Genomic DNA, 13,257 nt, shown 5'->3' on the forward strand with positions numbered 1-13,257 from the left:
GAACGGTTTTAGATTTTACGATTTTATACATTGGATTGGACTATTTTTTTTTTTGTCGGTCTCTAGTTGAACAGGTTCGACCGGCCGGTCCGGTCTAATTTTCAGAATATTTGTATTTAGAGGTATTATGCAGGTAATATAAAAGTTATGGGTTGAGAAATATTTGGGATAAAGAGGTATTTATAGTTGGAATGGCAACTTACTGGATCACCTTTGTAACTTCTTTTCGATTTTATGGGTAGTTATCTTTTTTTCTTTTTATTTAAGATTTGTTGGGATTCTATATTTAAATATATGGATAATTTATTTTAGAATAAATGTCCTTTTCGGTCCTTGACCATCTGTTCGATAGACTTCGCACCCCTAATAAATATAAAAACTTAAATCGGTCCTTACTTACTTTAATATATGTACATTCCAGTCTCCGGTTTTGAGCAGGTCACTTGCTGACAGTCACTTGCTTGGCCATCTTCTTCATTATTGTAGGGACAAATTACTGACACATCAGCAAGTGACTTGTTCGAAACCGGTTGCAGAGACTGAAATGTATATATATTAAAGTAGATAGGGACCGATTTGGGTTTTTATATTTGTTAGGAGGTGCGAAGTCCATCGAACAGATGGTCAAGGACCGAAAAGGACATTTACTCTTTATTTATGGATAGTTATCTTTTTTTGTTTAAAATTTGTTGGGATTTTATATTTAAACTAGCGGCTCAACAAACACTTGTGGTCCCTGTTCAGTCGTTTTTTTATTGAGTTAAAAAATATTTTTATATTTTTATTTTTAAAGTTATAACTTTAATATTAATAATTAAAAAATAAATTATAAAAAATAAAATACTTTTAAGTTATTTAATATATGTATGAAGTAGAAAATAAATAAATTTAAATTAAAAGAAATAAAAAAAAGAATTAAGTTGTTATTATGGTTAACAAAATTAAAATAAAAATTTATTAATATTATTTACAAATTAGTTATTTATATATTAAATTTACTTAATTTTTTCAATCTTATTTAATATAAAGTAAATTTAAAAATTTTTATTCAAAACAGTCTTTATCTTTATGCATAATTCTAATAGATAAGAAAAATTATTTCTTTAATCTTATATTAAACATATTTAATTATCTTTAATTTTATTATTATTTTTAAATTATTAATTTTTATTTTAATTATATCATCTCATTATATCATACACTATCAATTTCTTTTATCATTATTTATACATTATAACTTTTATTGTTTCATCCTCACTATTATGGGCCTTGTTTTTATTCTCCTTCCTCGGTTCCTTGTTTTCTTTTTCTATTCACCCCAACCGCAATCAATTATTACCATACCATTTTCATTTTTGTTTATGCCTTTGATCTATAACTATCCATTGTGTTAACTTTGAGTTGTTAAAGATTTGCTAAAAGAATGATTTGATCTAGATATCTAGATATATAACTATATTATATAGATACTTATTTTTCATACTTACTTGTTAAGTCATATTTTATCATTTAAAAAAAATTAAGATATCAAGCATTCAAAAATTTTGTATAGAATAATTAAATAAAAAATAAAAAATTTATAAATTATTTATTTATTTTTAATGTATAGAATAATTAAATTTGAGTTAATTTAGGTATAAAACCAAAAAACATTACGCTGTTATTATGTGTAACAATGAAGATAAAAATTTATAAATATTTGTGAATTTATTTATGTTCTCAATTTTATTTAATATGAGGCAGATATAAAAATTTATATTTAAATCACTCTTTCTCTCGCATAATTTTAATGGCTAAACAATTTTTATGTCTTATAATTTTATATTCAACATCTTAAATTATCTTTAGTTTTATTATTCTTTTAGAATTTTTAATTTTTGTTTTCGTTATTTTTTTCCCATCCTCTGTTATTGGCTCATCACCACTATTATATTATATTGACTTGTTTTCTCTTTCTTTCTTCGTTTTTTATTCTCTTTCTACTTTTTCTTCGATCGCAAATTAGTTATTATCATGTATTAATTCATAATTATTACACTCAAGAGTGAATATTACTTTTTCAAGTAAAAAAATTCGTAACTATTCTGTGAATTATTTACCCTTCTATTATTATAACGAAGGAGTAAATTTAACTTTTTCTATTATGGGTTTTTTTTTATTATTTAATGCATACAAAGTCACATATTGTTATTTATGATAAAAGTTAAAAATTAAAGTTAAATAATATTATAATTTTTTATTTAACAAAATTAAAATAAAGCACAAAAATAAGAATAAAAACTAAAAAAAATAGATAGTTCTAAAAAAGAATAATGTTAAATTTGATGTGATTACGTATGAAAATAATGATTTATTTTATCATATTTATTTTTGTACCAAAATAATAAAAAATTTAAATTTTATGTCCACTTTTTATTACTTATTTTACTTATCTATAGTTGTTTAAATTAGATTTTATAGTTATTGAGTCATTTTCTTCCAACAAAAAAATAGTTATGAAGTGATTTTCATATCTTTATAGAAGTACATCCATTCTATCATGACTTTAATAATTAATGTAAATTTTAAAAAATCAATATATTTATATTTATTTTAATTACATGCAAGAGTGAATTATATGGCCAATGAGTTATAGCTCAAATCGCATAGTCTCTCCGTACTCATCTAAGAGGTTGCGGGTTCGAGTCTCCTATCTTTGGTAAAAAAAAAATAAAAAGAGTGAATTATATGTACTCTTATAATCAAGAAGTAAACTTAACTTCTTCTATTACAAGTCAATCATCTAATTTATAAAAAAAAAAAGTCACATCTTTTTTATTTATCCTAAAAGTTAAAAGCTAAAACTAATATTAGGATCTTTTTATTAACAGAATTAAAATAAAATAAAAAATTAAACCTTTAACAAAAATAAAAACACAAAATATTGAATTCTAAAATATAAAATGGCTATAAGATAAAAAAAATTATTTAAATATAATTTTTGTAAGGTATTCCATAAATAAATTTAGATAAATAAATATTATACGCAAGATGAACAGTGATAAATTGGTACAAAAATTATTAATTATTCTGTATAATTTTTTTTAAAAAAATATTGTCCTATTAAACTATTTTATTTTTATTTTTTAAAAGTATATTCATAATAAAAAAATTCACATGAATAATTTACCTCGAATAAAAAATTCTTAATAAAGTTGCTTTCGAAAAATATATGGAAGTTTTTTTATTCAAATGTATGTATGGAATAAACTTCTTTCGTTAAGGATAATATTAAAATTTAAATTTAGACACCAATTAATATTATATATTGTATAAGTATCTAGAATATATTAAAATAGTATGATAATAATTTGAAGAAAAAATTATTCTGTGTAATTTTATTTTTAAAAAATTGTCTCAATTAAACTATTTTACTTTTATTCTTTAAATATATCCAAAATAAAAAAAATTCACAACAATAATTTATATCTAATAAAAAATCTTAATGAGATTATAGTAAAAAATGGTAGAAAAATAATATTTTTTTTAATAATAAACCACTCTTTAGAATAATATTAGTAGAAATAACTTTCATATTAGACGAAATGATTTAGGCATTTCCAATGTGCATGGAAAAGGAAACTGATCGTATACTCACGTTATTACAAACCTTAACGTCGAAAGTTGTCATCACTAGTGATTCTAACCAGCATGATCAAATTGAAATCCATTAGAATATTGCTCTCCCCTGAAGAAGAGAAGATGGGGAAGAGAAGAAGTCTGATCATGTAAATATTTTCTTTTTTATTTCTTTCTTTGTTTTATATATGATTTCTTTGTATTTATTCCGGCTGATCGGCAACTTTTGTCTGTCTTCTTGGCACGAGTTATCAACTATTTAGAAACGTTATTAAGTTTATTTATTTATTTTTAATAGTATTTAATTTAAAGTAAATATAAAAATATATATTTAAAACATTCTTTATCTTTATGTATAACTTTAATTGATAAAAATATTTTTTTAATTTTATATTTAATTTTTTAAATTATTTTTAATTTTATTATTTTTTAAATTATTAATTTATATTTATATTATATCGCCTCACTATATTAAATATTATTCTTTCTCTTACTATATATTATTCTTTGTACACACACCTGCCATTGTCTCATCGCCACTATTATATTACCTTGTTCTCCTTTTTCATTTTTTTTCTCCTTCTACATTTTCTTCATCCAATTGTTATTAATTATTACCAAGTATCATCATCGCAACTTTTACTCTTGTCTATCACTTTAATTTATAATCATCTATTGTGTTAATTTTTATGAGTGGTTGAAGTTTTGCTAAAAGAATTAAGACATAAAGAATTTAAAATTTTTTGAAATTATTAAATTTTGATGTCAATAATCCTAAAAAACAATATCAAAATATATTATTTTCAACCAAGATAATAAAAAATAGTACAAAATTGTAAAATTTTTAACTGATAATTATAAATTTAAGTCGCGGTTTAACATAGTACCTTATGATAGAAGGCAACTATTGCTATTCACAATTGACTGCTATTTTATAAATTTCATATTTATTTTATTGTGCACATCAATTAAACTATACTTCATTATTTCATTTTATATGTTTTGAAATAATGTTATCGTATTATAAGAATGAGATTAATTTTCATAATCTAATACGAATCTTCTTATTATTTTGTTCGTTATTTGAATACTATCCATAAAAAATAGTTATTTAAAGTGAAACATTATATAAAGAGAGACAAAAAATTTTTAGATTTATCGTTCTAGTTTGCTTCTTAAACCTCACTTAATATACTCAAATTTAATAGTTTTGATGGTGGTAATTCTTTGTAATTAAGTATCAACTTTCTCTTTCTCTCTCTAATCCTCTCTACGATTTTGAATAAACTTAATTTTGTTATTAAATACTTTTTTAATTTTAGAATATTTTTAACTTCTTATATAATAAGTATCTCTTAAATTATCTAATGTATAAAAGGTTACATCTTTTTCATGTGTATCTTAAAAGTTAAAAATGAAAATTAAATGATATTAATTTTTTTCTTAAGTACAAAAATAAACATAGTCTAAATGATATTGGTTCTTTTATTAAGGTAGAGAAACTCCATGAGAGGGTAATATTAATTTCATATTTTTGTATATGAGAACATGTACCATTTATTATATTATATATAATCTTTGTACCATATAACAAAAGGTAATCTATAAAGCCAATACAAAGAGTTGACCATGATTTTAGTTTCCAATTTTTTGGACTATATTTACTTTCTACCAAACCATTTCACAAAGCAAATTATAAGGATAAAATAGTCATAAAATTTATTTTAAAAAATCCAATAACCTCCCACTAAAATAAAACAATTTTGTTACTCCTATAACCATAATAACACATCTCCTAACAAAAAATAAATGCAGAGTATCTGCAAATGGTTAGTAAATAAGAAAATGGACTAAGTGAACATCAATGTCTTCACATTTTTCACTATCTTCATGTTTTGTTTAATTCTATGTTAGTTTTAGTTTATATCCTTTATTTTATCGATGTCTTTACATTCTTCACCATCTTTATATGTTGTTTAATTCTATATTAGTTTTAGTTTATATCCTTTTGTTTTTAGTACATTATATTCTCACGAGTAGTTTGATTTCACTCTGATTAAAGTTTTTTTCAATTTTTTAGAAAAATCTACCAATTTTGTTCTTCATGCACACTTTTATGTGTTTCTCTTACTATCGCTCTTCTCCTTTTTTTTTTTCAACATCATCAATTGCATCGCCTCTATAGTCTTCTATTACCTTCATCCACTGTAGTTGCAAATTTCATTCCGTTTCATGCATAATTTTGACTTACATTTTTTTCTTTTCTTCAATTTACTTATTTAATTTATATTTTCAGTCATTCTTCTATTATTTTAATTCATTTCTAACTATTCACGTAAAAATAATTTTGTCTTTTTCTTTTATTAATTTGATATAAAAAAACTTTTTTTTATCTTATCAATTTGATGTAAAAATTTTTTTTTTATTTGATATATGTTCTTATAATTTTTATTAATTTTTTTATAATTTTTTTATCTAATTAAACTATCTTTTATTTAACATGTCAAGAATTAAACTTAACTTATTTTATAATGAGTAGTTTTTGAATCATCTAATTTATAAAAAAAAGTCACATTTTTTTATTTATTCTAAAAATTAAAATTAATATTAGTACTTTTAGACTAACAAAATTAAAATAAAATACAAAAATAATTCTTGAATAAAAATAAAAATATAAAATTTTAAATTCTAAAATATAAAATAATTATAAGATAAAAAATTTTCTTAAACATAATTTTTTGTAAAATACTTTATGAATTGACATAAATATAAAATAAACTTTAAAATTGTGATGTGAGCACTACTGCTGTCCACTATTACAAAAATAAAAGATGACATATAAATATACAATTTCTTTTTTAAATTCAATAAATATATATCCAATGCTCTTTGTTAAAAATAGTTATTTAAGTTCAAATCTATTCTCTCAAATTATTGATACAATTCAAACTGAATATACTTTAAAGTTTTATCATAAAATAAAACTTTAAAGTATATTCAAGGTCGTCATAAAACTTTTATGACGATCTTGAATAACAGGCATAGACTTTCTCTTTCAATATTGAGAAGGTTTCGTATCCATTGTTAGAAAAAAATAAAAAATAAAATTTACATAACCCAAGCGATAGAAAAAGATAGAAAAAAAATAATCTAAATGATGACGCATTGAATAACTATGTATTAATTATAGTAAGAGATGTGACTTTGATAACTATACTTTGTAAATATGAGACTAATAGAATTATCTGAAAGATAAAAGAGAGTACTATCTGTACTTAGTGAAATGAAGAAGAAGACACATGACTGAGAGTTGTGCGTAAAATAAAAAAGTAAACGCAATATGAATGATAATTATATTTTATACCAGTTTTCAAAATGCAGTTACGTCAATCACTGTTTATTAATAAGGTTAAAATGGAAATACAAAAATTGGACACCATTTTCTCTATATTGCTATAGATACTAGCGGCTTAACAGGTATTATCGTACTTGTTCAGCCGCTTTTTTTATGGATTTAAAGTTGATTATTTTAATAATTTTTGAAATTTTAAATTTGAATAACATAAAAATAATAATATAAAATAGTCAATGATAATATAAACATGTTCAAATTAAAATAAACATATATTACCTATCTATAAATAATAACAATATGAAAATGATTTAATTATAATAAACACATACATCACCTATCCACAAATAACATAATCCATAAAATAGTTATTACAATAATATTTTATCTTCTTCTATCTAACTCAAAGTCATAAAAATAAATATAAAAATACGATTGTTTACAAAAGATAAGCCATATTCAAAAAGTCATACTTTTTTTCTTTGTTTAGGGACCTTTTTTTAAGTGGTAAGGTAAAGTACGGATCTGTATTTGAAGAATCTTTCATGTGCCTACAAAAAGTGTAAAGAAAAAAATAATTATGTCTTTTTTTTGGGATTATAGATCAAACTATAAGTAAAGACGTTAAGATAAACCTAAAGTCATTTTTGAATTTGTATCGAGTAAAAATCTTTAGCAATTTTTCGTACATCTCTTTATCAATAAATTCTTGAGTATTGAAGAACTACAAAATTTAGAAATCAATAAAATATACCTTATGCCAATACAAATTTCATTATATTTGAACGACAATTTAACAATAAAAAAATAAAACCTGTAAAATTGAAATTTCTTGTTTGAGATTAGATTTTCTACACATGCACAACAAAAAAAGTCATTAAACCATCCGTAGAATATTTAAATCTATAATTATCCGATATTACCCCTATTTTGTGCAGTTTCTTAATCTAATGATAGGTACTTGCAATGTTGTTCTTTACTAACATGAGTTGGTTCTGCTCCTGTGAATTTGTTGCTGGAAAAAGAAAAAAGTTTAATTTAGTATCACTGGTATAAAATTATTTTTTGTAACTTTATTCAACATGAGAAATATAATCTCTGTTGCAATCTTAGAGTAACCTTTTAATATTTTAGCCATAAACTTTTTCCCTTCATCTAATAAAAGAAGAAGAATATAGAAGGGGATAGATAATAGACATATCTATAATATTCTGATTACGATGATTGCATTACCTTGTAGGTTGTTGGAGCAGTATTTTCTTTTTTATCATCTTGCAGAATTGGGTCTTGTCTGTTTTAACCGTACCTCCCCAACCAACAGAATAAATTTGAAGGGAATGAACCCATTAGATAACATATGATTATGATTACTAACATAGAAATAGAAGTATGTATATTTAATGCAATTTTCACAGTAATTAATTTAAAAAATTACTTTATTGTCTATTGGTTCAATTGATGCAATTGATTGCTCATCTTTCCATGCACTCCAAAGACTTTGGAATCCTTCTTCCTATAATTGATATTTGTTAATATATTTCTAGTATATCTAGTATGTCTCCGTTAATGATAATTAGTACGTACCTGTTGCGTAAAACAGATGTTCAAGTTCGTTGTCTTTATCTCCTAGCATATATTGATGAGCTCTTTTAAAATCAATTTGTCTATTAAAAAAATATAAGTCATTAGCCGTCAATAAATTGAAGTTTGTAGACAAAAATATCTATATTAATGAAATAGATTTAAATATTAAAATTATATGAAGACTGAATTGTACCAAGAAGTAACTACACATACATTTACTAGGAACATAAATTACCTGTGGTGAAGGTAACAATATTTCTTTGAAAATTATATTTCTGGTAAATTCTCCACTTGTTCCATCTATTTTTTCTTCTTTGTCTAAAATTTTTGTAGTTGACTGAGAAATACTTCGAGACAAAGCAACATATAATTGGCCATGGTTAAACACATGTTTAGGGAGATAGATCCCTACTTTAGGAATGGTCTGTCCTTGTGATTTGTTTATTGTTATTGCAAAACTTAACTTTACAGAAAATAGCTTCCGGATAAGTATAAAAGGCAGTCCTGAATTCTCTGTTGTTTTGTATTTTATCCGAGGCAAGGAAGCTCTTCTTCCACAGTGATGGCCAGTTAAAATTTCTACATCCAACATGTTTTGAAAAGTTCCACGACATAGTAACCTTGTACCATTGTACCATTGCATAAGCCGGCCTTAGGGTCTATGTTTCTCGATAACATCAAAGGTGCACCTTTTTTTACCTTCAGCACATGAGGTGGCAACCCACCTGTAGAAACTGAGTTAAAGTATTCTTGTTGATATAACTTATTAGCATCTCCTTCTACCTCATCAAATGAGACTAAATTTTGTTCTTCTCCTGGAAACTGGTTGATAATTATATCAAAGCTGTTGCACATCATAATTTTTTGGCGTCAATATTGCCCTTTTTACCCTGTAAGAAGCGTCTCACCCATGAGATTGTAAGTTTGGAAATATTTCTTCTATTAACTTGAGTAATGATGTTTCACCCTCCCACAGAATTGCCATATTTGCTTGTATCCGTACAAAGTCTTCATGTATGGTGGGCTCAATTCCATCACCAATGCGCATAAGATACTCAGCAAAAAATTATCATTAGAAGATCGCATATTTTGTTGCAAATGAAAAATTTTAGTGGAAGCCCATAAATGAGACTTAACTATAGAAGCTGAAATCATTTGTGACTTACTACCTTTCGGTACGACAGGCAGTACTTGGCGAAAATCTCCTCCCATCACCATCACTTTTCCTCCAAATGGCATATCGTTTGCTAATATGTCTCTCAGAGTGCGGTCTAATGATTGCATCGATTCTTTATTTGTCATTGGTGTTTCATCCCAGATTATTGCTGTTGTTTGTCTAATTAGCTTTGCAAGATCTGATTATTTGCTTATGTTGCAAATGGATGATGGTTCTGCATTAATTGGGATCTTAAACCTAAAATGAGCTGTTTGACCCCTAGGCAATAATGTTGCAGTTATTCTTGATGATGTAGTTACCAAGACAATATGACCCTCATTTCTCAATTCTGCAATTACAGCTTTGTAAAAAAATATTTTGCCTGCTCCTCCTATCCCATCAACAAAGAACATTCCACTTTCTCTTCTCTCAATTGTATTCATAATGCACTTGAAAGCTTTAGATTGGTTATTGTTCAATCTTTCTATGGAACACATGTCTTCCCGGGGTACTTCGACAGACAGTTCTTATTGGATAACTCTGGGTATCGAGTTGTCATTGTCATTTTAATGAGTTAGAGCTGGCAAATCGTATTGTTTAATTTGTTTTCCGTGCTGAAGGAGTATATCATTTATATCCCTGAGTAGCCGATTTGTGAACACTAAGGCTGTTGTAGTGCTGGTTGACGGATAATCATCCACTATATATGAAAAAAATTCATCCTATAAGCTTCTTACATCTATAGGCTCACAAAATATTAAGATAGTTGCAAACAACCTTCGTAAAGCACATGGCAATCGTAAAACAGAAGCCTCAACCAAACACGCACGGATGCTACTGTCACTCTCTAACAATCCTCGGTGTTAAGCAGATTGCTTGAAGGACAAATATTGGACCTCATTCACTGTTAGCAAGTCATCCCAACTGATTGGTCCTCTAACATTAGATAACAGAATACGCAAATAGAATTTTTCTCCTTCTGAAGGTGATACAGTATAAATTCGACCGATGGATCTCCTCTATGTCTTGCGCTGACGCCATTCCTTTTCCTTGTTGTGCCAAGTGTAATACTCTGGAATTTTCCTCTTCAGAAGATGCCTAGATTGTTAGTCCTCCTCACGATTTAGGGCAAAAAACTCAGTGAGCATTGTTCTAGAGAAATAATCATCATTAAGTATTTCAGGAATGTTTGGTGATCATAGAAGCTCACTTGATATTGATTTGGCAAATGAATTTGTAACCTTTTTACATATAGATACATTCGGTAAAGGTTAAATTTAAATATTCTCCAACATGCCTTTGGAGTAGCGATCCATCTTACATCAACAAACTGTTGGACCTCGTCAACATTAGAACCGTTGTGAACTTCCATTGCAACCCGGTCTGGACCCTTGTAGCAATACTTGTAGAGATACTTTATACTCTTGATGCTACTACATATCTCAACATTAATATGGCAATCATACTTTAGTAGTAGCCAAGGGTTGTACGGAACTACCCATCTATTGTCAACTGTGACATTTTGGTTAATCGGTACTAGAGTGTCGAATCGTCGCTTATATTGCGGATATGAGTCGTCACCTCTTCGTGTTTCTGCTGCAAACTTTTTTGGGTAGTTGCATTTACATTGACCATTTTTCATGCAGGGTGAAAATTGATCAAGTATTCCGCAAGGGCCATGAATCATATGTTTTAGCACTGCATCATGTAGGTGTGGTTCTACTTCTTTAGATGGTATCTCTGCACGTACCAAACTATCATAATGCCCCGAGTCAATTAACTTGTCATTATTTTCTAAGATTAACAACATATGTACATGTGGCAATTCTCTTTTTTGAAACTCAGTGACATAAATATAGCTCTTCACCATTCCCAAGACACCCTTAGTAATTACATCCTCTTTCAGCTGTTCAAATTTGGCTCGAAAATTTCTTGTTGTTAGATCTGGACGATCTTGTGGAGTTTGAACTGGGTTGAGTTATGAAGTTATTTCAGTCCAAGATGAATTGCATGTCATTGTGAGAAAAATATCTGGCTTGCCCTCTTTAAGAATAATAGCCATTCTATCTTCATAGCGTTGGGTCATGTCGCGACGGCTACCAATGAACGACGATGGTAGTATTGTTCTTTTTCTTCCAACGTTTTCTGAAGACAAATATAGAGAGAAATATTATTAGTTTCAATAATTATTTTGGATAATTCTTAATGATTTACGAAGTAGCAATTAGATACAACAATAGTTACCTACATTGGTTTCTCATGTGTGCAAGACATCTTGTAAGCCTTGGTATAATTCTGCCCGTAATTTCTTCTGTCTAGTTCGAATCGATTTTAATTTTTCGGTTTCAATTTCACATAGTTACCAACAACATATTGTTGTATAAGTCACCCTGCTTGCAATACGGTGGAATGATCATCGGGGCGGATCTACAAATTTTTAAGAATTTGTAAAAAAGATTAGATACATTGAACAATTTTTTGGCAGAATTTTATTGAAGTCTATACTGCGTAGAAAATGGGAATTTGTACATGGAGCATATAGCTATAATATGTTCGGCATGATACTTTGCTCCCACTTTGACTTCGAGTAATGATATCCCATCCATGAGTTCCAAATAGAAAAAAGAAGAGAATATTGTAGTGGATCGTAATAGTCAACGAATTCCTGAATCCTTCGTAGGCTACCAGCATGAGTTTGCACCTTAATATCTCGTCCACGAATCATTGTTTCAACGTCATCACCAACAATTATAGCTGCTACCTGTGATGCAGTTGGAAGGCTATATTGTGGCTGATTAGTAGGTCCCTCTCTAATGAGCAAACTACACTCATGTACATCTGACCGTTGTGCAAGCTGGCGAAACACATGGAGAGAAGGATTATACTGGTGTAGCAATTGTTGTATCTTGAAAACCAATATTTCATGTAGTTGTGTGTTTTTCAGTATCTTATTCTGCAACTCGTGCTCAGTATCATATATGTACAGTTGCAAAAAACGTGGTCGCGTGTCCTGATCCGGATAAAATCCCCCTATACTGTGATATATTGAGTCTTGAGCACGAAATGTATATATACCACGACTTGTTATAGCCAGTTGTTCGTCTATGTGCATACCACACGAAGTGAAGGAAAATACATGATTGTATCCACGAATATGTTTTCTAAAATGGTTTCTTTCTGCAGAGGGGTCCAGAAAGATTATTTTATTTAAAACTTTTTATTCGAAACTGTTATAACCAAGTTGAAACCACGTACGATCTATAATAACATTATATTATTTTAAATGTTTATATATATAAAATATATTTAAATGAAATAGATATGTAATAAATAATAAATAATCATTCAAATAGTGGGTAAGAAGGCTAAATTTAGTGTCTAAATTGAATGAATCTGATACGAAAAGAATTAAAATTTAATCCATCTTTTTATAATCTGTTTTTTGAGGGCAAAACAACGTTGCATTTGTACTCTTTGAACCACTTTTTTTCTTCTATTCTTTGTTCAATCTAGTTTAGCAAAATTTAAGTTTGACTTTCGAAAACTG

The 13,257-nt window shown here is 27.0% G+C and overlaps 1 protein-coding gene across 1 annotated transcript; it reads right to left on the reverse strand.

The window, feature by feature from the left end:
* Window positions 1–401: 401 nt before the first annotated feature.
* Window positions 402–12,822, reverse strand: LOC140179120 (uncharacterized). The gene is made up of 4 exons (XM_072217746.1): window positions 12,396–12,822; window positions 11,751–11,855; window positions 11,008–11,504; window positions 402–539 (listed from the first exon to the last, which is right to left on the reverse strand). Exons 1-4 carry the CDS (start codon window positions 12,820–12,822, stop codon window positions 402–404), a joined length of 1,167 nt encoding a protein of 388 aa, XP_072073847.1.
* Window positions 12,823–13,257: the final 435 nt, after the last annotated feature.

The sequence above is a fragment of the Arachis hypogaea genome, chromosome 15 (genome assembly GCF_003086295.3).
Source record: "Arachis hypogaea cultivar Tifrunner chromosome 15, arahy.Tifrunner.gnm2.J5K5, whole genome shotgun sequence".
In the NCBI taxonomy this organism is placed as follows: domain Eukaryota; kingdom Viridiplantae; phylum Streptophyta; class Magnoliopsida; order Fabales; family Fabaceae; genus Arachis; species Arachis hypogaea.

What these genes read in the sequence shown, in the direction of transcription:
- LOC140179120 (XM_072217746.1), bottom strand. Translation starts at nt 12,822, where the DNA reads ATGCACATAGACGAACAACTGGCTATAACAAGTCGTGGTATATATACA. An exon ending in TAAGGTGCAAACTCATGCTG is followed by an intron (nt 11,856 to 12,395) that starts GTAGCCTACGAA and finishes ATTTGTCTTCAG; the next exon opens with AAAACGTTGGAAGAAAAAGA. An exon ending in GATGGATCGCTACTCCAAAG is followed by an intron (nt 540 to 11,007) that starts GCATGTTGGAGA and finishes TATACATTTCAG; the next exon opens with TCTCTGCAACCGGTTTCGAA.